Source organism: Carettochelys insculpta, chromosome 22 (genome assembly GCF_033958435.1).
Source record: "Carettochelys insculpta isolate YL-2023 chromosome 22, ASM3395843v1, whole genome shotgun sequence".
Classification (NCBI taxonomy): domain Eukaryota; kingdom Metazoa; phylum Chordata; order Testudines; family Carettochelyidae; genus Carettochelys; species Carettochelys insculpta.
Window position 1 is genome coordinate 20,188,416 of NC_134158.1, and position 27,871 is coordinate 20,216,286.

The window sequence follows — 27,871 nt, forward strand, 5'->3', positions numbered from 1 at the left end:
GCAGAGAGCCCCTAGCAGCAATCAAGCTCCCCTGGGGCTGGGGGCTGCCCCAATGGTGTGGCTTGGGGTGTGAATCCCCCCTGCAGCCTGGCTAGGGACATCTCCTTGGTCCCACTCCTGGCATTTTGGGGGCTGGGTTCTCCTACTGATTGTGGGGTTCTGGCTCAGTGGGCTCTGCCTCCAGGCAGATGGTGGCGGTTGGGTTCTTGGTAGGGATGGGCAGGGGTCGGGCTGGGTTTGGTGCAGACTCAGGGGGCTGGCTGGGGTTTTGGCTTGTTCTTTGGGAGATTGGTCTTCCTGGGGGTCCGCTGTAGTCGGGCTCAGCGGTCTCACCCACGAGCTGGGGGCTTGGCCGTATGCCTGCAGGAGGAGATATTGCTGAGTGCTATTAATGGGTAACTAGGGAGCTTTCCCAGCTCCAGTGCAGTGTGAGAATTGGCTGATCCTGAGGGCCTGAGTTCCACTTTCCCTCTGTGTGCGGCTGAAGTCGTCTTTTTCCAGTCCCCCTGGTCCCTTCCTCTTCAGTGAGAGGCAAGCGGCTGAGCCCTCCCCATACAGAAAGGTGGCTTCTGTGGTTTGGAGGATTCCATAGGCTGCAAGACCCCCTGATGGGAGGCAGGTTGTGACCCTCTGCTAGAGGGTTCAAAATAACCCTGGAGCCCTAGCTGGGGCAGAAGACAAGGTGGTGGTTGCTCTGGGTGGCCAAGTGTGGGTTCCTGCCCATGCACTGCTGACTTGAGGGGTCTCTGGTAAACCTGTGGGGCCCCCAAGATCACAGGGAGGAGGCTGGAACAGCAGAAGACAGGACCTGCCAGCTTCTGCATCTCTATTGTGCTGTCAGTGGGCTGCCCTTGTCTGGCTGGTGGGGCCCCACCGAGGAATCTCTGGATGGTTAGATAAACCAGATGGGGCTGGCTTGCTTCTAAACAGAATCTGGGGGTGGGTGGGGTCTCAGCAGTCCTTAGAGCCAGTGGAGTCAAAGGAGGAGGGAGAACAATTATTCTCATTATCCTCTGAGGGCAGAGCCAGAAGCAATGGGCTTCAACTGCAGTGAAGGTAGTTTAGGTTGGACATCAGGAAAAAAACTTCCTCACTGTCAGGGTGGCTAAACACAGGACTAAATGGCCTGGGGAGGCTGGGAGAGCTCTGGCACTGGAGATGTTTAAGAGCAGGTTAGACACGTCTATCAGGTCTGGATGGTGCTTGGCCCTGCCGTGAGGGCAGGAGACTGGCCTCTGACCTCTCGAGGTCCCTTCTAGGGATTCTAAGGCAGATGGAGCAGACAGTGTTGATGTCTGAGGCTTTTCTGCTTCCTGGCGTCCTGGCCCCTCCGCTGACTAGGATGAGGGGGGGATGCTGGCGATGCACATCTTCTCGGCTTGTCCCAAAGGGAAGTGGGGAGTCGAGGGTGAGGTCTCCTTCCCCGACTTCCAGCATTGTGTCTCAGGAGCAGCACAGCAGACCTCGAGGGATCACCCAGGCACCAGCTTTTGTTTTCCTGGATAGATGCCCTGCCCTCGCTCTGCCTCTCCTCACCCCTGGCGCCTTACACTGATTTTTTGGAGTATGAGCTTTTGGGGGCAAAGACCCACTTCATCAGATGCAACATGGGGGAGATTCACCAGGGCCTGATGAAATGCATCCTAGAATCCTCAAGGAGCTGATAGAAGAGGTATCTGAGCCTTTAGCAATCATTTTTGGAAAATTGTGGGAGATGGGAGAGATTCCAGAAGACTGGAAAAGGGCAAATATAGTACCCATTTATAAAAAAGGGAACAAAAATAACCCAGGAAACTACAGGCCAGTCAGCTTAACTTCTGTGCCAGGAAAGATAATGGAGCAGGTCATTAAAGAAATCATCTGCAAGCATTTGGAAGGTGGTAAGGTGATAGGGAACAGCCAGCATGGTTTTGTTAAAAACAGATCATGTCAAACCAATCTAATAGCTTTCTTTGATAGAATAATGAGCCTTGTGGATAAGGGAGAAGCGGTGGATGTGGTATACCTAGACTTCAGTAAAGCATTTGACACGGTCTCACATAATATACTTATCAATAAACTACGCAAATACAACTTAGATGGGGCTACTATAAGGTGGGTGAACAACTGGCTGGATAACCGTACCCAGAGAGTAGTTCTTAATGGTTTTCAATCCTGCTGGAAAAGTATAACTAGTGGGGTTCTGCAGGGGTCTGTTTTAGAGCCGCTTCTGTTCAATACCTTCATTAACAATTTAGATATTGACATAGAAAGTACACTTATTAAGTTTGCATTTGATACCAACCTGGCAGGGGTTGCAACTTCTTTGGAGGATAGGGTCATAATTCAAAAGGATCTGGATAAACTGGAGAAATGGGCTGAGGTAAACAGGATGAAGTTTAATAAGGACAAATGCAAAGTGCTCCACTTAGGGAGGAACAATCAGTGTCACATATACAGAATGGGAAAGGACTGCCTAGGAATGAGTACAGCAGAAAGGGATCTAGGGGTTATAGTGGACCACAAGCTAAATAGGAGTCAACAGTGTGATGCTGTTGCAAAAAAAAGCAAACATGATTCTAGGATGCATTAACAGGTGTGTTGTGAACAAGACACGAGAAGTCATTCTCCTGCTCTACTCTGCTCTGGTTAGGCCTCAGCTGGAGTATTGTGTCCAGTTCTGGGCACTGCAGTTCAGGAAGGATGTGGAGAAATTGAAGAGGGTCCAGAGGAAAGCAACGAGAATGATCAAAGGTCTAAAGAACACGACCTATGAAGAAAGGCTGAAAGAATTGGGCTTGTTTAGTCTGGAAAAGAGAAGATTGAGGGGGGACATGATAGCAGTTTTCAGGTATCTAAAAGGGTGTCATAAGGCAGAGGGAGGGAACTTGTTGTTTTTGGCCTCTGAGGATAGAACAAGAAGCAATGGACTTAAATTGCAGCAGGGGAGGTTCAGGTTGGACATTAGGAAAAAGTTCCTAACTGTCAGGGTGATCAAACACTGGAACGAATTGCCAAGGGAGGTGGTAGAATCTCCATCACTGGAGCTATTTAAGAAGCGGTTAGATAGATGGCTTTCAGGGATGGTCTAGAAAGTGCTTCGTCCTGCCATGAGGGCAGGGGGCTGGACTCGATGGCCTCTCGAGGTCCCTTCCGGTCCTACTCTTCTGAGATTCCTGAGGCAGGTCTAAATAAAGCCTTTGCCCATGAAAACTTATGTTCCAAATTATCTGTTAGTCTCTAAGGTGCCGCAAGACTTCTTGTTTGTGTGGCTACAGACTAAGATGGCTTCCCCTTGAACTCTTCCTTATTGCCTTTTCCCACACTCCTTGTGGTTTATTTTCTACCCTGCTCCCCTTAGCTTCTCTTTTCCAAGCTGGAAAGTCACTTTTTTAAAAAGAAGCCGCCAGTGGGAGTTGAGAGATTCTGCTGGGGCAGGAGCAGTGTGCAAACCCCTCCCTCCCTGCACATACATCTCACAGAGTTGACAGAGACCTTGAGAGGTCAGCAGGTCCAGTCTCCAAGCACCATCCCTGACAATCTATTTGCCCCCATCCCTCAATGGCCCCCTCAAGGATTGAACTCCAAGGGTTTAGCAGGCCACTGCTGAAACCACTGAGCTACCCCCTGCTGCAGGGGCAGCCGTGGATTGGATTAAAGGTCTTGGGGGTGGGGGCTGGCCCACAGGCTGGACTTTGCCCACCATGGGCCAGACCTTCCCCTGGGCCTTTTGCACCAGGTTCAGAGGGAGATTATCCATTTTTTAATAGTTACCACTAGCAGGACCTGGCGTTGCTGCTCCGGCCATGGAACAAGGGCAGGGCAGGGGCTGGTGGCTGTTCGGCAGGGGCTGCGTTGTGCCTCATTCCCAGCCAGGAAGCCTCTGCTCCATCTGGGGGCAGGGGGGTGGAACTTTGCACCCATTTTTGCTGGCAGAGGAGAGACCTCGGCTACACCTCCCCCTCTGCTCACCGGTGATTTGCAAGGGAGGGTTCTGCAGAACAGGGCAGCCCCTGAGCACCCAGGTACCCACTCACCCCAGCATTCCTGACTCATGTTTATTTCCTTTCCCTGCCTCGCTGAGGCCAGGGGTTGCCTTTTATTGCTGCAGTGGGAGATACAGAGCTCACCCGTGGCTACGGCGAAGGTTGAGCTGAGTCAGACGAAATAAGCCCATTTGAAACTCACCAGAGCTGACTGGCCTTGGGGAACACGGATGAGAAGGGACAATCCCTTTTATCAATTGACTTGTAATCTGGACCCTTTCCGGTGACTTGGGGCATCAGCCATATTTTGTGTTTAATGTTCAAGGAAGCTATCGGGTGCTGCTGGGACTTCTGGGTCCTTTTCCCTGGGGTTGGAGGTAGTGGGGTCTAGTGGTTAGAACATGGGGGGGAGGGGGGACTGGGAGCCAGGATTCCTGGGTTCTTTGCCCGGATCTGGGAAGGGATTGTAGCCTGGGGGTTAGATCAGGGAGTTGGGCACCAGGGATCTTCTCTCAGGGCAAGGAGGGAGCAGGACTGTGATGGTAACAGAACCCAGGAACCCTGGCTCCCAGCACCCCCCACTGCCCCACCATGTTCCCACACTCCCCACCCAGACCTGGGAACAGAACCCAGGATTTTTGGCTCCAACCCATGTGCTAATCACTAATTCCCACTTGTCTTCCAGCTCACAGGACAGAACCTAGAGGTCCTGGGCTCCCAGCCTCCCATGTTCTAACCACTAGCCCTGGCTCCCCTCCTGAAGCTGGGAACAGAACCCAGGAGTCCTGGCTCCCACTTCTCCCCCGCCCCCCTTGCCTTCACACACCTCCCAGGACTAGGGACACAGCCCAGGAGTCCTGGCTCACAGTGGCCCACTCAAACCACTAATCGCCATGGTCCTCCCAGAGCCAGGAACAGAACTGAGGAGTCCTGTTTCCCCACCTACCCAGAGCGAGGGGCAGAACACACCAAGTCGTGGTTCCCTGCCCCTCTCCGCTCTAACCACTAGCCCCTGCTCCCTTCCCAGCATCAGCAATGGAACCCAGGCGGCCGAGGGCCTCATGTTTATCACCTGATGACTCTTTCCAGGCTGGAGAAAGTGACGTGACCCTGTGCGAGTGCCCAGAGCAGACATCTGCTGCCCCCCCAGGCAGCCTCCCCAGCTTCCCTTGTGCAATGGAAAGGGGAAGTGGCCCCCTGCGCTCGCTCGGCAGCAGCTCAGCGCTCTCAGTTCCTGCAGCCGTGCAACCCGGGGGCCGGGGCTAGGGCCGCTGGCGGGGGAGCTTCCGCTGGTCTCCGCGGAGCTGAGCTTGGGGGCGGGGGGGGGGGCGGGGGGGTGTAATCTGAGCAGCCTGGGCAAGAGAAGGAGACTTCCACGCCAGCCCCACGGCACTGGGGGGTGGGGGTCCTTGCTAGAGGCCGGGATGCAGTAGGAAACCAGCACCAGTCCGGGCCTGGCTCGGGGAGGTGATGCGAGGCTGGGAACAATGTAGAGACCTGTGGGGCAGGAAGGGACCCCCGCTGGCTCAGGGCTCGACGGCAGGGGTCCTACTGCCCAGCACGGCAGAGGGCTGAGAACCTCAGTCTTATGCTGCCTTGGCCTCTCCAGCCCTGGGAACCGCTCAGCGCCAGCCCCCTCCTCTACGTTGCTGGTTTAAATCTGGCTGGGGCCCAGTAGGGGAGATGAGTCCAGCTGGGTGCTGTGTCCCCCTGCCACGTACAGAGCAATACCCCACGGCATCCCCACAGCCATACTGTCCGGACGCCTCCTACCCTGGAAGGGATTTCTCCTCCCACCAGCCTTGTGGGACATGCAAGGGCCACCAGCCCCATTGGCCAGGTGGGGAAACTGAGGCACGGAGCAGCCCAACCGGGAGCTGAACCTGGGCCAGAGGACGGGCAGCGAGTCCGGTCTGGCACTGCTCCGAGAGGCTGGATACAAGATGGGATTTCCTCCCTCCCGTGTGCCCCCCCCATCCTCATCACCCCCTCAGCTGGCTTCAGACCACCTCCCTCAGTCCAGTCGCCGCTCGCTGTCCAGAGCTGGGGAGAGAACTCAGGAGCATTCATCCCTTGCAAGCAGCGTTCCCTCGATTTCTGTCCATCTGGGGAAGAATAAATTTTGTGCTGTGCCCCCAGGCGTGTGCAGCAGGGAACCACCCCATAGAAATGCATGCTGGGCAGCACCCAACTCTCTGCTGGCACTCAGCTTACAGGGAACTCCGCCTTGTAGCCCCCCCGCCCAGCCGCCCGCTTGGCCCCAGCACCCAGGAGCTCCTGCCCAGAGCAGACCGAGTCTAACACAAGCTGGCAGCTGACCCTGGACAATCAGAGTTGAGAGCCTGTGTCGGCTGTTAACGGGGGTGCGGAATTACCCACTGGAACAAATGACTGAGGGCCACGTCTCCAGCCCTGGTGATTATTAAAGCAGCACAGATGGGTTTTTCCCCTAGCAGAGCTTCTCTGTGTTACCCGGGGGCAGGTCTCTGGCCGGGTTCTCTGGGGAACGGGATGGGCTGGTCACCGTGGGCGCCTCTGGTCTGGCACTCTAGAACACCCCGGCTGGCATTGGCTAGCACCCGAAAGGCTGCTGTACCCCCACCCCGGCGGAAGGTGGGCTGTGGGTGTCACAACCCCTAGAGAAATCCTCTCTGTGCAGGGACAAGCATCTGCCCCCACCCCCACCGGCCGGCCCAGCACCTTGCTCTGGCTATATTTGGCTCTGACCAGTGGTTTTATTTTTCTGCAGCAGAGCAGAGCATGACGTCCCAGGTAGGAAACTCACGAGACTGTGGGGGAGAGGTGTCACCATGCAGCTGCCGGCTGGGGGTGGCTGTGGAGGGGGCCGGGCAGTCACTGGGGTGGGGGACTGTGCCACATTTACGCAGGGTGAAGCTGGAGGGGTGGGGGCTGTGCAGCCACATGGGGGAAGGTGGGGCTCTGTGTGGGCTGTGTGGCTAACGCAAAGGGATATATCCCCCTCCCCACACATCCTACTGGGCTGCTTCACCCCCTGGCTGCTGGGGACCCAGTGCTGCTCTCGTGCCTTGGGGGGGGGAGTGGGGGGGTCACAATGCACTGTGGTCCTACATCCCCGGGGATGTGAGGCTTGGCCTGCTGGGCTCACTGAGTAGGATCGACACACACTCCCGGCCTTCTGCCCTGCTTCCCACGCAGCTTGGGTCAGCCAGCCTTAAAAGGCAATTTGAGGAACTGATGCCATGGGAGCGGCCGGTGGTGGGTGGACAGGCGGGGGTGCTCCCCAGCTCCTAACCAGTGGGGTGCCTTCCTGGGCCCAGCTGCAGAGCCAGCACGGCCTCACACCAGAAGCGCAGCCAGTAAGTCAGGCCTCCTGGGTGCTTGCTGCTGGCTGACCCCCCCCCAGCAAGTCATGGCTTTCCTGCCTCGGTTTCCCTGCTGCTTCCTCACTGGTGTAGGCCCCACACCAGGGCGGCAGCTGGTGCAACAAGGGGTCTGAGCACAGTAAAAGCCGCAGCAACAAAGGGAACGTTACCACTGTGTCAAAGTCCAACCAGTTGCGTGGGGCTCAGCTGTACGTTACCCTGCGTTCTGAAGGGCCGCGCCGGGGCTGGAGTGCAGTGTTGAGGTTCACCGGGTTGAAAGTACCTGTGGGCTGGCTCCTTTGCCAGGTAGGCGCCGGTAAAGGCTGAGCCTCGCTGAGTGTCATGTGGCAGGGAGGCCCACCAGCTAAATCCCGCCCTGGTTCTTTTTAAAGCCTGGGTCAAATGCTCTGCTGATTCCAACCCAGGTAGAGCCCCTGAGGCCGAGTTCCACCAGCAGGGAGTTGGGCACTGTACTGCTCATGATCGGCCCATGCCCTTGTGTTATGGAAGGCGCTGAGGCATAGAAGATGTTGTGACTACAGCCAGCATTTTGCACTAATTTTTTTTCCCACTGGGGTGGAATAAATTTTGTTCTGTACACCATGCAGGGGGCACCACCATAGCAACACAGGACAGTGGCTGTGGGCACTCTGCCAATCAGCTGGGTGGCACCTGCATTTCTGCTGGGCGGCCACCCAAGCGCTCAGCTCAGGGGGAACCCTGGTACATGCGCTATACCCAGCTAAACCTGTGGATTGTGGCACCCTCTGGCATGGAGGCATATTAAAAAGCCAGGTGGCTGGCACAGCCCAAGGAACAACCTCAGAGCTGAGATGCAGCCAGCTCTGGAGTAGAACGCAGCAGTGGGTTCCTAGCTGCTCCCCAGTGCAGCCGATGAGGTTAGGCCAGGAAGTGAAGGCAAATCCAGGATTCTGCTCAAAGAGAACCATGGGCCCAGCCTGAGACCTCTGCAAACAGCTCTCCCAGGGCAGTGGGTGGTCTGGAGTGACTCAGAAGGCACAGCCACCCCGGGCAGAGGCAGGCGGGGGAAGAGGGGAGGGAAGGAAGTTAGGCTAAGGAGAGGCCAGAGGGAGCTGGGGGGCTGCTGTCCACAAGCAACTGGCTGCCCATGCTGCTTGCTGGCACCAAGCCCCTGGCCAGGCTGCAGCCTCGCAGCTCCTGCGTCACAGACACACGCCTGTGGAATGCGGCCGGGAGTCAAGGGCAGCTGGAGTGGCGCAGAGCAGAGCTCCCTTGGGCAGGCAAACAGCTGGGTAGCTGACGCAACAGAAGTGCCATCCCGAGCTGCTGACCCTGGGTGCTCTCCGCTTCCCCACATGGGCCTGAGCTAGCAGAGTGTCCCAGCCCTGCCCACCAGCCCTCTGCGGAACAGGCTGTAGCTTGGGAATGGGCCATTTCACAGGAGGTGGAGACTAAGGCACAGGGAGGTTGGCTCCCAGCCCCACACGCCTCTGGGGTCTGGAGCCCAGGAGGTCTGGAGCCCAGCCTGCTGCTCTAGCCCCTCCCCTCCCAGAGCTGGAGAGAGAACCCAAGAGTCCTGGTGCCCGGCCTGCTGTTCTAACCGCTAGCCCTCACTCCGCCCCCCCAGAGCCGGGGGGAGAACCCAGGAGAGATCCGCTCCCCACAACCCTTTCCGAGCTGCCTCTTGCACTCGCAGGGAGGGAGGGCCCAGCCCAGGAGGACGCTGTCAGGCCAGGAGGCCGAGGCGGGGAAGGAGCTGAACGAGGCCCCAAGCCAAGGCAGCTGGAGAGGGCCACCTCTGCCAGTCTCCTGGGCTACAGGCGCCTGTTGCCTGGTTACTGGAGCCCGTTGCCCAGTGACACCTGATCTCCATCTCAACCACCCTCCGTAAAGCCTCACGCCAAACCACCAGGTTACCAGCAAACAGCCCCAGGTGCACAGGGGGCATCTGCTCAGAACCAGGCCTAAAGCTGGGCACTGGGAAGGTGCCATGGGGAGACCCTATTGCCCCACACAGATAGGCCGCCCCCCGCCCCCCATCACTGGGGGCCAGCAGAGCTCCTGGAAGCTGGGACGGGACAGCAGCTCAGGGAGTGGCAAAGGGTTTTTCTCCTCTGGGGGGGTGGGGGGGGGCAGCTCCAGCTCTGATCTGGTAACAAGAGCAGTGAAGCCAGGGTAACATGCGGCCAGGGGAAGGGGTGGGCACAGCCTAGCCCTAGCTACCCCACAGCCTGGGTACGTGAGCAGCTGCAGCCGGGTAAGGGGTCGGGGTGGTCATGCACAAGGGATGTTCTAACCACTAGGCCCTACTCCCCTCCCAGAGCTGGGGCTAGAACTGGGAAGTCCTGACTCCCAGCTGCCCCACTGCTCTGGCCATTAGACCTTCTAACAATTGCTTCTTCCTGCCATTGCGAATAGAACCCAGGTGTCCTGGCTCCTGGTCCCCAGCCCCCAATGCTGTTTCCACTCTAATCACTTGCCCTCACTCCCTCCTACCACTGGAGAGAGAGAACCCAGTCATCTTGGCTTCCAGCCCCCACAGTTCTAACCACTAGACTTCACTCCCTCCTCCCACTGGGTATAGAAATTGGGTAGCCTGGCTCTCAGCCTGTTCTTCCTCTAACCAAAGGGTCAGCAATCTATCCCAGGAGGCAAGCCGAAATTTGATGTCTATGGACAGTCCCGGTGATACTTTTTAAAGTCAGTAATAGTCCTACTTCCAACAGCTTCATTAACACACAAATGAAGATGCAGAGCTGTATTGTTTTGGTGGTGGTTGGGAGCATTACCTGGTCTTCTAACCCCCGAGCAGCCTGGAGTTGAGCATGCTCCTGGCTGCATGGGGGGAGGACGGGCGGAGCTGAGTGCCCGTCTCCCATGCCAATGAAAATCAGCTCATGTTGCTGACCCCCCCCGCTTCCCCCCGACTCTAACCACTAGACCCAACTCCCTCCTACTGCTGGGGATAGTATCCAGGAGTCCTGACTGCCACTCAAGCAGGCTACAGAAGAACGGCCATACTGGGTCAGCCCAAAGGTCCATCTAGCCCAGTATACTGTCTGCTGACAGTAGCCAATGCCAGGTGCCCCAGAGGAGGTGAACCGAAGACAATGATCAAGCGATTTGTCTCCTGCCATCCATCTCCCGCCTTCAACAAAAGGCTAGGCACCATACCTTACCCCTTGCTCATAGCCATCTGTGGACCTAACCTCCAAACATTTATCGAGCTCTTTTTAAAACTCTGTTAGAGTGCTGGCCTTCACAGTGTCCTCTGACGAGGAGTTCCACAGGTTGACTGTGCGCTGTGTGAAGAAAAACTTTCTTTTATTAGTTTTGAACCTGCTACCCATTAAGCTCATTTGGTGTCCTCTAGTTCGTATATTATGGGAACAAGTAAATAACTTTTCAATATTCACTTTCTCCATACTATTCATGATTTTATATACCTCTATCATATCGCCCCTCAATCTCCTCTTTTCTAGACTGAAAAGTCCCAGTCTCTCTACCCTCTCCTCATACGGGACCCATTCCAAACCCTTAATCATTTTAGTCGCCCTTTTCTGAACCTTTTCTAATGCCCATATATCTTTTTTGAGGTGAGGAGACCACATCTGCACACAGTACTCAAGATGTGGGCGTACCGTAGTTTTATATGGGGGAAGTAGGATATTCTTCGTCTTATTTACTATCCCTTTGTTAATTATTCCTAACATCCTATTTGCTTTACTGACTGCCGCTGCACACTGCGTGGATGTCAGTGCAAGGCTTGTTCAGGTATGTCTAGACAGGTTGCAATCACCTAGGTTGCAATCACCTTTCCGGTGCCTTGCAGACTGACACACTGAGGTGTGACTCATTCAAACCTTTCTAAAGAGGGGCAAAGTTTTAAAAACCCCTTTCCTCTCGCCCCACTTTCTTGCTGCCGGGAACAAGAGCAGGGGTTTTATAAGAAGTGATTTCTTCTGATTTATTTGACTCTACCTGAAAGTGAACGACTAGAATCCAGTCTCATGCTTCAGGGCTTCAACCAGTCACCCACACGGGTCAGGAAGGATTTTTCCCCCTTCCGCTAAAGCAGTGGTCAGCAACCCGCATGTGAGACAGGAGCTCAGCCCTTCCTCCCCCGTGCAGCCGGAACTTGCTCAGTGCCTGTGGATTAACAAAAGAACAGCTAGTGCCCCCACACCACCACCACCGAACCGGTCCAGCTCTGCAGCTGCATTTATTTATTAATGAAGCTGTCGTAAGTAGGCCGATTAGCCTGTGTCTACACTAGCTCCCAACATCAAAGGGAGGATGGTAAGTAAGGTGTCGGGAGGTTATGAATGAAGTGCAGAGCATATGCAGCATCTTATTAAGCTAATTCTCCCCTACGGCTACTTCGAAGTACCAGTGGGTGAGCCGCAGCTACGCGCCAGCCGGCACTTAGAAGTTGAACACTTCGAAGTTGCCGTGGGGGAGAATTAGCTTAACAAAATGCTGCATATGCAGCGCAGCACTTCATAAATAAGCTCCCGACTCCCTACTTACCACGCTCCCTTCGAAGCTGGGAGCTAGTGTAGACACAGCCTTAGTGACTTTAAAAGGTATCCCCAGCACTCGGCCTGTACTGAGGTCAAATTTCAGCACCGCCCCTTGGAAAGGTAACTGATCCCTGCTGTAAAACGTCAGGCACTGAGTGCTGTGGGAGACGGGGTAAGGTGGGCTGCAAGGGTATAGAGAATCGTCTTTTATGTATCCTTAGCTGGGGACGGGTCTGGCTCACGTGCTCAACACCCAAAGGATGCCAGGGATGTCAGAAAGGTATTTTCACGCCAGGTCCAATTGGCCTTGGGGAACGGAGGGTTGTGTCTCCCTCTGCAGGGGTGCAGCTGGCTACCCCTCGGGGATCTCCTGGGCTTGTGCAATTCTCTGCCATTGCAGAGGCCTGGGGCATCGGCAGCTCTCTCCTGCTCTCTGCCCGTGGTACAGAATCATTCGATCGCTGGGGGCCCGACATTATTTAGTTACAGGGCCCAAAGCAGGGGTGGGGGTGGGGATGAAACCCTGAAGCATGAGCCTTGATTCACGGCAGGGCACCAGCGCATGAGTCAAATAAGAACTGAATCTCCTGCTAGCGGGTGGGGCAGGAATGAGTCAGCCGGCAGGGCCGGCAAAGGAGGCTCACCAAAAACTCAGCTGCCACCTGCACCCAGACCCAAACTGGCTGCCAACAGTCGGGTGGGGGGTCGTACAGAGGGGCTGAGATCTAGGGCAGGGACTCCGCTGCAGGGATCTGCCTGTAGGGTGCAGCCAGGGTGGAAGCCCTGAGCACAGATGCAGTTTCTTCGCAACGCGGTGCAGACAGGGCTGTCAAACTCTGCAGGGAGACGGTGCCAGTCCCTGGGGTTGGAAGCGCATCCAATACTCACCCCCGGCTGCCTTGCAGTGAACTCTGCAGCTCGGGGACTGTCTCACTCCACAGGGGCAGGGGGATACAGAGGGTGCTAAAGAGAAAGCCCCAGAGTGGAGCCTCACAAAGCCACAACCTTCCCTGCCCTAGGTAGTGTACCAAAGACAATGACTGAGCAGAGAACAGGGGAGGGGAAACCGAGTCCCAGAGAGGGAAAGTGACTTGGCCAAAGCCGCACAGGGAGGCAGTGGCGGGCCCAGAAATCAGCTCCCCTGAGTCATAGGCCCTCACTGGGGCCATGGGGCCAGGTTCCATCCTAGCTCAAGTATTGCTTAGTTTGCTGTTTCCTGTGCGGCCTGCAAGCTCTCTCCACCCCGTGCCCTGCTAGTATCTGGCACAGCTTCGCCCTTGCCCAGCTCAGCATGACCTGGTTTGTAAATGGGCTTCCCCACTCCCCCGTGTGTGTATGCCCAGCCCCGCCCTGCTTCCAGCTTTGGGCTGGTGGAGAGAGAAATTCAAAGCCAGGAGGTGTAGAGGGCATGGGGCTGGGGAGGGGTCCTGCCTGCAGAGCCGGGGGGGAACAGAGAGCCTTAGGTCTGCCCCCCACTGAGGAACTCCTGCTGTACTCATGGCAAGGAGAAGGCCAGACCCAGAACCCCAAATTCTGGGAGGTGGGAGTGTCACAGCAGCATCCACCGTGGAGCCCTGATCTCTGTCAGGGTCTCAGCAGCGCCTGTGGGAATGGAGCCCTGAGCCTTGTTGGGGTCTGGGCAGCTCCCAGGGGAACGGAGACCTGATCTGCGTCGGGGTCTGGACAGTGCCTGGAGGAACAGAGCCCTGATCCCCGTCAGGTTCTGGGCAGCACCCAGGGGGACGGAGCCCTGGTCTCAGGAACAGCAACACTCAGGCCCTGCTGGGGTGTCCCTCTGGCCCAGGAGAGCTGCAGCCCACGTCTGCTACTTGCTCCCCTCCGCCCCGGGCTGCTGGCGCTCCTAAACGCTGGGCTGGGCCGACGCAGGCTGAACCCAGCGACCTCCATGTCTCATTTCCAAGAAAGATGCGATCGGCCTTTCTCAAGGGCGGCGAGAGGAGGCAGCATGGGTGTGACTCACCTCCGTGGGCTGCGGGCCAGGCCCCCGAGCTGAGCTCGGCAGGCTGCCCTGAGCCAGGAAACGTGCCCCGAGCCAGAGCTGAGACTGATGCAAACTTGCTCCTGGCCTCGTGCCAGGGCAACCCTCAAGCTCAGGGTGCAGAAGCTGTCTGACAGCAATGTGGGCCAAGGGCGCCCCTTGCTGGAGGAAAGGAGCACTGCATGTTTGGTCACTGGAGGGCTGGGGTGGGGCTCTATGCCGCTGACTACATTTCCCCTTGGTTGGGGGTCAGGGGAGCATGTGGCAAGGGCCTCAGTCTGCCTCACCTGCAGCTCAGGGGAAATCAGCCCCTTGGCTCCGGGGTTACACCTGGGCTGTGTGTGCCCGAGGGGTGTTTGGTTCCATGGGGCTGGGAAGGGGGGGCCTGGGGACCAGCCTGCTGTTGGCAGAGCAGTGGGTGAGCGTCAGATCTCCCCACACCTGAGCAACCTCTGTCCTGATGATGGCAAGGAGAAGGGGAAGCCGAGCTACAGCACAGGCCTGCTCCGCCCCCAGGGCCCACCTGTGTCCTCTGTGCACGCACACACCCAGCTGGTCTGGCACCAGGGCCCACCAGCGCTCTGTGTGTGCATGCGTGCACACACACACACACACACAGAGCTAGTCTGCTGCTGGCACCTACATGCACACAGAGACAGGGATGATCTGCCGCTGGGACCTGCCTGCGCCCGCCCCCTCCCCAACATGCTCCATGCACGCAGCCGGTCTGGTGCTGCTACCTCCACACTGGTGCACACAGACCGGCCCCCCCACAGACACACCCACACAAAGCTGATTTCCCCCCCACCCCCGCTTCTCCCATTCACCCGACCTGCTGCTGGGAGTTACCTGCACACGTCCAAACCAGACATGCACGTACACAAAGGTACGCTCCACGCATATGCCCCCCCAACACACACACAGCTGATTGCTCGCTGCAAAACACACACAGCTGGCTACTCTGTGGCTGGAATATGCACAAAGACACCTGATCTTCTGCAGCGCGCGCACGCGCGCACACACACACACACACACACACACACAACTCACTGCCTACTGCAACACACTCCTTCCCGTAGAACCTGGGCACCCACCATGCACCAGGCGCTGCGCATTTTGACAGTTAAGTGTGTGACATTAGCACCCAGGAGCCCCTGTCAGGGTCTCAGGCCCCCTCTTATGCTGGTCACTGGACATTTGCATTGCTATTGGCAGTGCTGTTTTGGTGCCAGGACTTGCTGGTACTGAGTACCGGCACCTCGCCAGCCCCAGCCATGGGATTGGCTGTGGAGCCAGGGAGTGAGCTGAGTACTGGCGCCTCTCTCGCTCCTTTTCTGTAAAAAAAAAAAAAAAAAAAAAAAAAAAAGGCACTGGCTAATAGGGGTAATACGGTAGCACCTAGGGGTCCCATCCATGCAGCCACCACCCCTTGTGCCCAGCACGGGACATGTTTATTGCTATTAAATGTATGACACTAGTACCTAAGAGACCCACTCATGGGCCAGGCCCTCACTGCGCCACTCATTGCATGGCTATTAGGTGTATTACAGTAGCGCCTAGTACCCCAGGCCTGCACCAGGCCCACCCCCCCCCAGGTTAAACCCAGCACCCCATGACAGCCTCAGTCCTGGAGAGTTTCCCATGGGCATAAGCGCTCAGGGGCCGGCCCGGGGAGTCGAGCCTGAGAAGTGAATTGGAATCAGGCTCAGCCTCGGCTGCAGATTTCCCCAGCTGCTCCCCACGGCAAGCTTAGGGGGCAGCTGCCACCAGCACTTGGGCAAGGGGCCTGGCTTGCAAGGGACCAACATCAACCGTGTGAATGGCCCCAGAGGTACATGCCAGCAGCATGCAACTTTGGCTCACTCTGAGCAGCAGAATCCCTCCCAGCAACTAAAATCCACCTGCACAGCAGGGGGCCAGCCCCAGAGCCTGTCCCTTCTCCAGCAGGGCCCCAGCACTGATGCAAACTGCTGAGAGGGTTTCCCTACCCCCTCCCCATGAAGCTGCTCCATAAGCCCTCTAAAGCTGGGCCGTGAAGCGTGCATGGAGGGGGAACCGAGGGGAGGTCATTAGGAGGCGACAGTTTTATTTGGCAGATCACAGGGGCATATGGGGCCCAAGCCCATCCCCCCTTCCCAGCATGCCCACCCCTCATCCCTGCTGCTGAAGATGGGGGTCACTGAAGGCTAGCAATTACCTCCCCCCGACCCTTTTGGGCAGCCAGGGCCCAGCTGGTGAATTTAACCAGCTTCAGAAGTGGCTTGGCTTTTAACGATATTTTTAAAAATGCATCAATGGGGAGGGAGGGAAATTGAGCAACCTACAACCCCACTGTTTTCAGACAAGGGGAGGGGACCTGCCCCCCCTTTGCCCCTGCCCCCCCCCTTGGGCTCTGTTGTTAGGGCAACCTCCCCCGCAGCAAGCAGGGGCATAAGGTTCCTTCTGTTTTTTCCCCACCCGTGGGTGGAATAAATTTTGTTCTGTGCACCAACAGAGTAGCAGATGTGCACCTCTCCTAGAAACACATGAGCTGGGCAGCCCCTCATGTGCTCAGCTTCCAGGGAACCCTGGGAGGGGAAGCAAGACTTCTGGGTGGTGCTATGGGCTCAGCCTCTGCAGCCCTGTGGGGCTAGAGAGGAGGTGCTAGGTCCTAGTGTTACCCAACGCAGAGCACAAGCATGAAGCTGAGGAAAGCCCCTCCTTTGATACATAGCAAAGGCTGCCTTGGTCTCCCAGCTGACTACGATTCCATCATGCACCACCATGTGCCTCAGTTTCCCCTCTTATCTGTTTTAACTGCAAGCGCTTCAGGGGCTGACCTAGCAGGGTCACTTTGGATGTGGCCTCTCGGAGCTACCTGCAGCTAAAAATAATTGTGCCACCCCTGTCCCGGCTGTCACTGAAGGTGTACAGCACCTGGCGCAACTGGGGGAGGGGGGCACAAGCCCTGCTGGGGCCAGGGCACCTGCTGCTGTGGTAAAGGTGGGATTCCCCCCCCCCCCCCCCCCGGACATATTACTTTTGCCTTTCTCCACTGTGATCACCCACCTGCCAACTCCAGGCCCCATTTAGAGAGCTCCCAAACGCATAGGAGGAGCAAGGAGGTTGGAGGCTTAGCTTGAAGGTCCCACCCTTGCTTGTTGTTGCTCCAAGCTGTGGGAATGGTACTGAGTGCATTCCTGAGAGCCCCTCAGCACCATCCCCCCGGGAGCTGCCCAGCCCAAGGAGCAACATTGCTCTAGGGACAGAGGGCAGCATAGGCCACCCATGACCAAGCTACACATCCCTGGAAGCTGTTGTCCTACTTCAGCTGTAGGCTGGTCAGATGCAAGCAGGCCCTGCAGGGGTAAGTGGAGAGCAGCTGAAGGGAACAGGGAGGAGGGTGTTTGGAAAGCAAGTCTACCCAGGGGCAAACCTCTCGGTCACCCTGTGCCTCAGTTTTCCTGGTTGGAAAATGACCACAGCACCCAATGACTGACATATGAGCCAACAGAGAAGATGCTGCAGGGATACAACTGGTCAGGATAGATGGATGTTCAGAATGGCTGGGTCACACTCTTACCCCAGGGAAGGGGAAAAACTATGCCCGCAGGGGAGAAGAGGGCCAGTTCTCTCACAGATCAGTAACCAGGTGAAGGGTAGAATAAAGGGTCCATTTTCCCTGTGCAGCTTGGTAAATAGGGGCCCCCGAAGAGCTGATCGACACTTAAATGACCTGGAAAAAGGATCAAACACCCATAAGGTGGCAACATTTGCAGATGAACCAAAATTCCTCAAAATAGTTAAGTCCAAAGCAGACCATGAGGCATTACACAGGGATCTCCTTAAACTGGGTCCCTACCCAGCAGGTGATGGTCACTGTTGAGAAATGCAAAAGTAACATGCCATGGGACAAATATACATATATCCCACCTATACCATGACAGCATCTCCAGCAGCTCTTGCCAGTGAAAGATCCTCAGGTCCCGGTGATTAGTTCTCTGAAAACTTCCATGCAGGATACAGGCTGGGTCAAGCTGGCCAGCAGCTCCTTACCTTGTCATAACACCACCCACTTCAGTCACACAATTCTGCTCCACACCCACCTTTTCCAGGGGAATCAACCGCTCAGAAATGTTGGCCCTTGGAGCTGGGACCTGGCCTTTAAATTGTATCCCAGCTCCAAGCCTGTTGCCCTCCCTCCCTGCTCTTGCTACAGCAAGGAGCAGACAGCTTTACTGCTTAGGCCCCAGTTAGCCCAGGGTCATCAATTTCCCCCAGTGGTAGTGAGGGGAAATTGGCAAAATTTCAGGGCACACTTGGGCAGTTCTCAGGACACACCAGTTGAAAACCACTGACACTTTTAGGGACTATTGGGAAGAGGATAGAAAATATAATACTGCCCCCATGTAAGTTCAGGGTCCACCCACACCTTGAATACCGTGAAATCTCTGAAATGATGCAGCGGCACTGGAGATCAGGAAGATGACTCATGGAATGGAACAGCTGGCAGAGGAGACTCCAGGGAGAAGGCCTGTCCAGTTGCAAAAGAGATGACTAAGAAGAAAGAGGGCTATAAAAAACGCTGCATGGGGAGAGGGAGGGGAATAAATAAATACAAGAAGCCAAAGATCATCTAACAGGCATGAGCTTCACCACAAACCAGAAGTAGTTTTCTAACCTGTGGAACTCCCCACCACATGATGTGGTGAAGGGTCAAGTGTAGGACCAGGTTAAAACAACCCCTCCAGGTTAAGTCCTAGAGAATAGCCCTGTCAATGGCTAGTAGCCAAGAGGGTGAGGGATACAACCCGCTCCGACTGCCAAAAGCCAGGGGCAGATGGCAGGGGTGGGCTAGACCGCAGGTGCTTTGGTCTGGGCATGCTCCCTGATCCCCTGGCAGAGCAGACACTGGGCAAGACTGGCAGCATAGATCAGCTGCATTCGAATGCTGCCGCTGCTGGGTAAGACTCCGGGCCAAAACAGGGCAGGATGGGGAAACAGCATTAGCCATGGGCCTGGCTAGAGAAGAGCCATCAACAGCATCCCTGTCAGAGAAACCAGGACCAGCAGCCCTGGCAGGCTAAATGGGGTACCCAAGACAAACATGGCACATTAGGTCTGACACACTGCATGGCAGACTCATGTGCTACAGCCACTCGGGATTGCTTTAGCCCCAGCCAATATTCCCTCCAATATTTCTATCGGGGTGGAATAAGTTTTGTTCTGTGCACTAAGGCATGAATGGATGTGCACCACCAGTAGAAACACAGGCTGCCAGCTATCAGCATTTGATTCGCTACCAGATGGACCCTCTCCCCACCAAGTGCTCAGCTTACAGGGAACACTGGTCCCAACCTGTTTTTAAATTAGTAGAAATTCTAGAGCATGGGGTGGCGATCCACACAAATAAGATATTACCCTGTTTTAAAAGCCTCCACCTTCCCCACACTAGAAGTATGTTATCGAGGGGGCGCATGTGCCCCCAGAAAGCAGAAAGTTTCAGGGGGAAACCTCACCTCCTACAAGCTGTTTTTGGCAAGTGGGTTTAACATACGATAACACCCTCACTCTTAGAGCAGCCCCCCCAGCTTCTCCCACAGGAGGGCACATTAACATGTCCACGTGGCAGATGGGGAAACCAGGGCAGAGAAATGACTTGACTTGCCCCAGGTCATGCAGCAGGGCCGGTTGCAGTACCACGTTTCAGAAGCCCAAGTCCAGCAGGCCAGGCACAGCCTGGGGATTTCTGACCTCTTTACTGTCAACGTTCCAAGATGCTCAATCAGCAAATGAAACAACCAACTGGTGTTCAAGTCCCAGTGAAGTCGGAGGAGCCAAAGGGTCAGCGATTTGCTGAATGACATCTGCCCTCAAAACAAGGAGCTGCCCCACGCTGGACGCAGGCTCAGCTCTGCAAGCTCACAGTCACACATGCAAATCATGCCTGTTGGCCCTGTTCTTCCGCTGCAAATTGCAACCACGCTAAAAAACAAAGTTGATCTTCACTGTAAAGATTAAGCAGAGAGCCAAATGGCAAAAAAAAAAAAGACCGTTTTATTCCAGTCAGGTAAGTGAAATCGATACAATTATATTAATTTCATAGATCCATACAAAAGAGTAGAGTGAAACCACTATAAATAAACAAATTGGTTTTACAATAAGTTAGTTTCAGCATGCTGACAGTCAGAGACTTCAGGCAAGCACTGGTCTGGAGGGTTCGGCACTCAGAACAAACAAACTACAATAAGTTTAAGCTCCTCTAAAGAGATTTGGTTCCAAATATCAGAACTAGAGTTTTTCAAGACAATAAATAGTTTTTAAAAAAAAAAAAAATCATTAAAAACCTTAGCTGGAGGCTGTTCACCTCAATTTGAGCAAGGGCTCCCTGCAGCCCTGCTCCAGTCCGGAGCAGGTTTTAGTTCAGAACGGTTGTCTGCTCTGGAAGCCCAAGAATTGTTCCAGAGAAAGCACATTGGCTCTGGAACAGAACGGCTTCCATGCAGAGCAGCCCCGATGAGTCCCATGGATATTACAATATGTAAATTCCTGAAAACTTTGCCCTGAAACAGAGTTCCCTAAGAGAGGGAGCTGGCTAACTCTGGAGCAAAGCTATTCCGCTGCAAAGACCTGAAGAGGTTTAAAAATCAGGCAAAAGACACCCAAGAGCAGTCAGCCAGCAGAAAATGCAACTTTCCAGCCGACTTGCAGGGAGGGACTGAAATTAATCCACAGCCTAACACTGCTTAATTCCCAGCCCAGCAGGGGCAGAGAACAGCAGGTGGAGGAGAGGGAAAGGAAAAAAAAATATTCAGGAGCCCACATTTAAATGTCAAGGCTCTTCTAGAACATGGCCCGAAATGATTCGGCCCCTAGGATCAGGGTCACCTTGACTCGCTCCCTAAGGATTGGGTAGGTTTTGCTGGAGCATTTGAGCCCAGACAGGGAAAGCAACCTGGAAAAATCCATGGGGTACCCACTGTGTACCCTTGACACCGGTTCTACTTGCTGGCCAGAGGCTACACCCCCTGCCCAAAGGGCTGGTTAATTTGCATCATATTCCACCCGAGCACCTTGCTAAGAGGCAGCCTCTTCCTCCACCCCACGGGGATCCAGACTGCTAAGGAGATTAGAAGGGCAGGCAGCCAAAATCCAGCAAGTGATTCCTAGCTGGTCAGCCCAAGGGGGAAATACACAGCACAGAGCCGCCAATGGGTATTTCACAAGACTGCATCCCATTTACACCTGTCTGGGCACCAAAGTGGGGAGGGGTCACTACCCCTTCTGGAAACTAGCACCCCCTGCTGGAGAGCAGCTGTGCGAGCCACACAGCCAGCCTGGCCCAGGCTGCAGTCGTGGCAGGCAACACAAGGCGGCCAGAGGAATAGCACTTGGGTGTTTGAGCCCGAGAGGAGATGGAGCCCAGCCACGGTGCCAGGCACTCAGCAAGGCCACGTGGGGTATTCACAACACTCCCAAGGGCTCCAGGGGAGAGGTCACTGGTATCAGTTTCTAACCCTCCTCCCGCAGGGACCGAGGAGCCAAGTCCCCACACTGCTCCCCACTGCCCCAGGCTCGGCTGCTCTGGGACTGGAGGCCTGGTACTCTCGCCCCTGGTCTATTTCACCTCTCATCCACCCCCCCTGCAGTGGCCCGAAGCCCCAGAACCAAGGGTTCCCCAAGAGCTTTACCTGCCCAGCCATGAGTCAGAGCGATTCAAAAGGGGCCTAGGCTCCCAGCTGCTCCCTGGCTGATACCGCAGCAGCTGGAGCCCTTTAAAAAAGTCACTGCTCGGGCCCCACACGGCACACTCCAAGAAGGTGGACTGGCTACCCCTAGCCCTATCCCTGCCACCTGAGGCCCCACCCCTCTAGAAGGGCCCAGCAATTGTCACTTCCCCTACTTACAGCATGGTCTGGCTCCACACCCACACGAGATGCAGAGCAGCAGAATTAGACCCAGAGCCACAGATGACAAACACCCCCTCCACCGCTGCTGCAATCACAGCGACTCGGCTTTCCTGTTACACTTTCCTTCTGGGGCTTCCAGAACTGGCCTCTGAGTCAGGAGCTCTGACCCAGATCCCAGGCCCAGCCAGAGACACAGTCGTCAGCACCTCGCCAGCGTCCCAGAGGCCTCACGCGCTCAGCTGCCCCCCACCGCAGCGAACGGCCCGGCCCGTGCTCACCGCAGAAACCTGGGAGGGGTTTTCCCCTCCTCACGGGGTTGTTTACACCAGTGCAAGGCCCTGCCCCCATCCCACCCAACAGCAAGATGCACTCGTGTCAACAATGGTGCAAGGCACCGGGGGAAGCACAGCCTCGCCCCAGGCCTAGTTCTCTCCCTGCTGCAATACCGGCAGAGCTCTAGCAAGAGCCAACTGCTCTTGGGCGGATTTACACTGGAAGGAGACCATCCGGCCCAGGGGCGCTGATCACACGATTGCAGGGGGAAAGGAGGGGCTACAGCGTTGCTGCTATGGGGTGGATCACACAAATCCTGGGAGCCTATTAACCCCACATCTGACTTCCCCGGATCATCTCTGGCCCCCGCGTTTAGATGCGGAGGCAGCGACTGAAGCATCAGCCCCGGGAAAGGCAGGGAGCAGGGACCCCGCTAGCTAGTCGGAGACGGACAGGCGGCTGAAGATGGGAAGCCGGCGCCCACCAGGCCCCAGGCACGGTGACTCAGACCCACTGCTGCCTCCCGAGTCCTCCTGGTCCGAGAGGGAGTCGGATGAAAGGCTCTTCTGCAGGAGCAGCTGCCCAGGGAAGGCGACGGCCTCGGGGGTGGTCGGAGTCCCCCCTGCTGCATCCTGGGCCAAGGGGGTGGCAGCAGAGGTAGCCAGGAAGGCCAGAGCAGGGGGCTCTCCTGTGGTGCAGGGCCCAGGGGGCTGCAGAGGGCCAGGCAGCAAGAGGCTGTGGGAGGCAGAGGGCGGGGGCGACAGGGAGGTGCTGCCGTAGAAGCGGGAGGAGCCCCCCAGGCGCTGCTCCTCCGCGTTGTGGATGAAGTGACAGCGGGCGCCGTAGGGGCAGAAGCCGGCCGTGTGGAAGGTCCGGCACAGCTCCGTCTTGTACTTGGGGTGGCGGCTGAGGCCTCGCAGCTCCCCGGCCCCGTGGGCAAACTGGCACTTGGCCCCGTACTTGCAGGCCCCGCTCTCCTCGTAGGTGCGGCAAAGCTCGGTCTTGTAGCGGGAGGAGGCTGGCCCACCCTCGATCACACTGGCTGAGCGCTCTGCCCGGAAGGGGATGCGCTGCAGGCTGGTGCGGGGCAGCGCTGGAGCCCAGCCCCACTGGCCAGGGAGGGACCAAAGGGCGTTGGAGGAACCAGCAGCCTCCTCCAGGAGCTCGGTGCCAGTTGGTAGCAACCCTGGGCAGGCAGAGAAGGAGCGCTGGTAGCCCCCGGGGTTCCTCACCATGGGGCCAGGTTCCTCTCCTACAGTGAGCCTCAGGAAGGCCTGTAAGGGCAGAGGGGGGAGTTGGTTATGAAGGGGGCAGCCCAAGGACCAGTCCCCCTGTACATCCCAGTGATCACCAGAAACAGGCTGAGCTAGAGGGCAGCCCAACACCATCCCACTGAAGACCAAGCCGAGAGCTCCTGGCTGAGCCATTCACACTGGGCCCAGGACACCCAGGCAATGGCTGCAGCAGCCAATAGCCACGTTTCCAGGCAGCTGTGGCCAGAACTAGGTTGACTGGGGGAGTCTGTGGACCCCCAAATTTTGCCACTTGCTAGCTTAAGCTTCCTGGAGGAGCTGCGAGGCATAAGGCTGGATGGCCTAGTGGTTATGGCATAAGACCAAAAGTGGCCTTAGAATTGGTGAGCTCCCCTCCACCCCCACTTCGGACTCCCACAGCCAAGCCGCTTCCATACTGCCGTGCCTCGGTTTCCCCACCAGCACAGCAGGGATGTCAGCAGCCAAGGGCAGCATTCATTGAGTGCTTTACGGACGCAGGTGCCCTTATAGGGCATGGGATGTTAGCACACTGCTCTCTGCTGGATGGAATCAGAACTGCACAGCTGTGTGTCCTAGACCCCTCTAGAGGCATTGGCGAGAATTTCCCAGGGGGTTTGAAACCGGGGAGGGGAAGATCCAGCCCTGCAGCTTGAGGGGAGCTCTGAGCAGCCCTGGGGCATGGCAGGGGGTTGGGGCGCCCCCACTGATCAAGACCCAGGAGAGGAAGCTGAGTCAGATGCCTCCAGCTCAGATGTCAGCAGGGGCTCCCAGCTGGACAGCCCAGCTCAGGCAATTAGCCAATTACTCTGTCTGGGACCCACGGGCTGGGAATCCTCACTGACAGGAGTGGCTGCAAGGAGCTCTCTGCCATCCAGGGTGGTGGTGGTGGTGGGGAGAACTGGGACATCCAGGGTTATGAGGGGAGAGGGGCACCCCCACAGCGCTCAGTCTTGGTCATGAACATGAAGAAACAGTCAGGGCCACTGGAGGTGGGGGGAGGGAGTGTGCACCCAACTGGCACTCAAGATGCCTGGACTATTCTCAGCTCTGCTGCTGGGAGACCTTGGGCAAGCCACTGCTTGGCTCCGTGCCTCAGTTTCCCCACCCACTCTGTGGCTCCTCAGGGAGGCTTGGTTCAGATTTCTACACCACCTTGGGTAATGCCACTGAATAAAAGGGCCAATCTGCCTGGAGAAAGGCTTCTAGGAGACAAAGCCCTGTGGCAGGCAGGGCATATACGACTGTGCCTTTCCCAAGACTTCTTCCAGAGGGGAAACCAGAGTCCAGCCTCACCCTGGATCAAAATCCGTGGGGGGGGTCTCACCCCTTTGCCCCTGAAGCTGGGCTTAGCCCCAGGCTCAATACAGAGACAAGTTAACCAAAAGGGGTCCCACAACTTCTGCACTATTCTCATGGGCCAGACACACCAGCAAGAAATCTGTTCTTACTCCCCTGGCTCCCTTATTGCCAATTTTGCCACAAGAACACACTGCAAACGGCCCATGGCCAGCCCCGGCTGTGACCTGCCTGGCTCTGACGTGGAGCCTCTTAACAGCACACTGTGCACGCCAACGTCTATCACCTGGGGGATTTAAACACACAACTACCAGTATATTAGAGCACAACTCCTGCACCTCAACTGGCCCTGAGCAGAGGGTGCATGTTGCATGGGTTTTGGCCTGTTGAGCTGGGGGAGAGCTGCAGCAAATCAGAAGCAACATAAAAGCAGGCTGGGAATCCCTGAAGCCCAGGGTCAGATCCTGGCGGGTGTAAATCAACGCAGCCCTACTGATTTCATTGGGGTTGATCCCGCTTTAGGAAGGGGGCTGGACTCCATGACCTCCTGGGGTCCCTTCCAGCCCTAGGCATCTGTGATTCTATAAAGCTAATAGTTCTACAAGTCTAAGAATCCCGCTGCTAACTGGAAGACTGGGGAGGAGAAAGACAAGGCACCCCGAAAACCACCTCCGTCCAGAGCAGCCGGAGAAGCCAGAGGCACGGCTGCTGGGGGGGGCGGTGGCGGGGGCAGCGAGGGGAGGGGCTGTTGCACAGAAAGGCACTGCACCAAGCTGCAAACCCTGGAGAGTAAGGGAACCCTTCAACCCGTTGGGGGGGGGGGCACATCCCCTTCAATCCAGCCCCCTCAGCTCCTTGCCGCTGCAGCACCTCGGGCAAATGCATCCCGATCCCTTTGGCCGGGGGCGGGGGGGGGAGCTTTGACCAACTTTGCAACCACCCCGCCCCGCCCCCGGAAAGCGCAGCCAGCCCAGCGAGGCAGAGTAAAACTGAAAGCAAAGGGGGCTGCCTGCTCACACCTCCACCCCACGGCAAGAAAGCGCCTCCACCTCGTGAGGCGGGGGTGGGGTTGAGGCGGGGGGGCAGTAACTCAAACCCGCCCAGGAGCAATTCCCGCCCCGTCCAGGGGAACACGTGGGAACCAGGAACTTGGGGGGAACTTTCTTGCTTCTGCATCTTCACCCCCACACCCGGCTCTCAAGGAGCCCCCCCCGGAGGGAATTCCCCCCTCCAAAGGCGGGGGGGGCAAAAGCCCCCCGGAGCACCATAGCGGGAACACGGGGGGGGAGCAGACCCCAGGCACACCCCACCTGGCACAGGGCATCGTCCAGCTCCACGAAGGGGGTCAGCAGCTCGAGGGGCATCGTGACATCCGGCCCCTGCGGCGTCCCGGAGCTGAGCCGGGCCATGCCCCCCCGCAGCAGGGCTTTTAAAGAGTCACCCCGCGCGGCCCGGGCGCCCGTCGGCCCCGCCCCTTCTGGGTGGGCGTGGCCAGGGGAGGGGGTGGGGTCAAGGGCACGAAATCGCGGGCGGGGAGGGGGGCGTTTCCCACGCTGCGGCATTCCCATGCATGGCTGCGGCCACCGGGGAGCCTGGGACTCCTGGGCCGTGGGGAGGGGGTCTAGTGGTTACAGCATTGGGGGGGCGGGGCTGGGAGCCAGGACTCCTGGGTTCTTCTCCCATGGAAGGGAGTGGGGTCTAGTGGTTACGCCAAGGGCCTGGGAGCTGGAATTCCTGGGTTCTTCTCCCAGGCCTGGGAGAGCTGTGGGGGCTAGTGGTTAGAACGGGGGGCGGCTGAGAGCTGAGATTCCTGGGTTCTTCTCCCCGAAGCTGCGGTGCGACCCTGAGCAGGTCACTTCCCGGCTCTGTGCCTCACTTTGTCCACCTGTATATGGGGCGGGTTCCTGTCTATTGTAAAACAATTCAAGGCTCCTCAGATGGGAGCGCCTCACAGGCTGGCTGGCGCCTCTGTGGGCTGCTGCTGTTCACCGGCTGGGACCAGAGCTGTGCCTCTATGTGCCAGTCTTCCTGTGGTGTGAATGGAGATGGTCCTCCAGCCAGAGCAATGGGGCATTCCAGGGGTAGTCAGTTCCAAACCCGACCTAGCTGGAGAATTTGGGGGCAGCGTAGGAGTCATGGATGCACAGTGGGGCAGCTCCCCACACCCCCCATAGAGGGGGCAGGTGGGGTGGTACCCACTGAGAGCACTGCAGGGGTTGTTCCACTCACATCTCAGAGCACTTCATGAGCTAATCTCTCCCGTGGTGTAGATCTGTGCCACCCCTTTGATGGCCAGGCCAAGGGTCACACCCTGGCATGCTCCTTTCCTGCCTCTCAGGCCTGATGCTCTATCCCTGATGTGAATATTTACGTCAGCAGGGAAAAATCTCTTCTGGGGTACCCATAGGCCAGCAGTTGCATGAGGGCATCCCCCTGTGCCCTGGAGCGAGGAGGTGTTGGCTGGATCAGTTTTGCGGTGCAGAAATTCTGTGCAACCCACCCCAGTTTCCCCCGACATTGAACCACGTGAGTGAGCTGCAGTCTCCAGCCTCCCCGTGCAGCACAGCCGTGCCAGCGTCTCCATTGCACGGCTGGGGGAAACTGAGGCACAGTCCCGCAAAGTGACGTGTTTAAGGGCATGGAGAGAGTCTGTAGCAGAGCCTGACCGAAGCTGGGACTTCTGAGTCCCCGGCTGGCACAGTGAGCGCTGGGCCATCCCGCCTGTCTGGCATAAAAAAGCAGGAGGAGGGATTGCGCATCCTGCTTCCAGCTGATCCCAGCTGGCCCCTGGATCTGGGGCTCCTGGGAGGGGTCAGCACACGTGTGGGGACCCCCCACAACTCTTTCTGAAGAGCTTGTTCACCACGCTTCTGAAAATGCAGTTGGTGATGCAAACCCTGGGCCCTGTCCCCTGGCACCAGCAGGCAACGTCTGCAGGCAAAATAATTTATTACCACCCCTCGAGGCCACGGACCCCACATTCCCCCTCCATGTCTTTGCCCCCTCCCTTCCTTCCCCACCGCTTCCCTTCCCAGCCACAGCTGTCGGCTCTGCTAGTCCCATCCCATGACTCCGCAGTGCCTGGCACCCGCAGTTGTATGATTGTTCAAGCAACGGTCGCAAACAGCACCCAGCCCTGCTCTGCTGGGGGTGTAGCTGCTGCTGCAGGGCTGGGGAGAAAGGCTGAGGAGGCAGTATGCTCCAGTGGTTAGAGCAGGATATTCTGGGAGTCTGGACTCCTGGGTTCTATCCTGCCACTCCCTCAGACCTAGGAGGGGAGGAGTGAGATTCTAGATGACCACTTGCTCTAACCCAGCAGTCTCCAT

The 27,871-nt window shown here is 57.0% G+C and overlaps 1 protein-coding gene across 1 annotated transcript; it reads right to left on the reverse strand.

The window, feature by feature from the left end:
• Positions 1-19,853: 19,853 nt before the first annotated feature.
• LOC142024466 (mRNA decay activator protein ZFP36L1-like) lies at positions 19,854-25,971 on the reverse strand. The gene is made up of 2 exons (XM_075016506.1): positions 25,856-25,971; positions 19,854-23,249 (listed from the first exon to the last, which is right to left on the reverse strand). The coding sequence occupies exons 1-2, from the start codon at positions 25,952-25,954 to the stop codon at positions 22,413-22,415; spliced, it is 936 nt and encodes a 311-aa protein (XP_074872607.1). The 5' UTR covers positions 25,955-25,971; the 3' UTR covers positions 19,854-22,412.
• Positions 25,972-27,871: the final 1,900 nt, after the last annotated feature.

Bases quoted from the DNA above. Each gene is read 5' to 3' on its own strand.
- LOC142024466 (XM_075016506.1), bottom strand. From the start codon at position 25,954: ATGGCCCGGCTCAGCTCCGGGACGCCGCAGGGGCCGGATGTCACGATG. The intron at 23,250-25,855 runs GTGGGGTGTGCC...CTGCCCTTACAG, and splicing joins TGGACGATGCCCTGTGCCAG to GCCTTCCTGAGGCTCACTGT.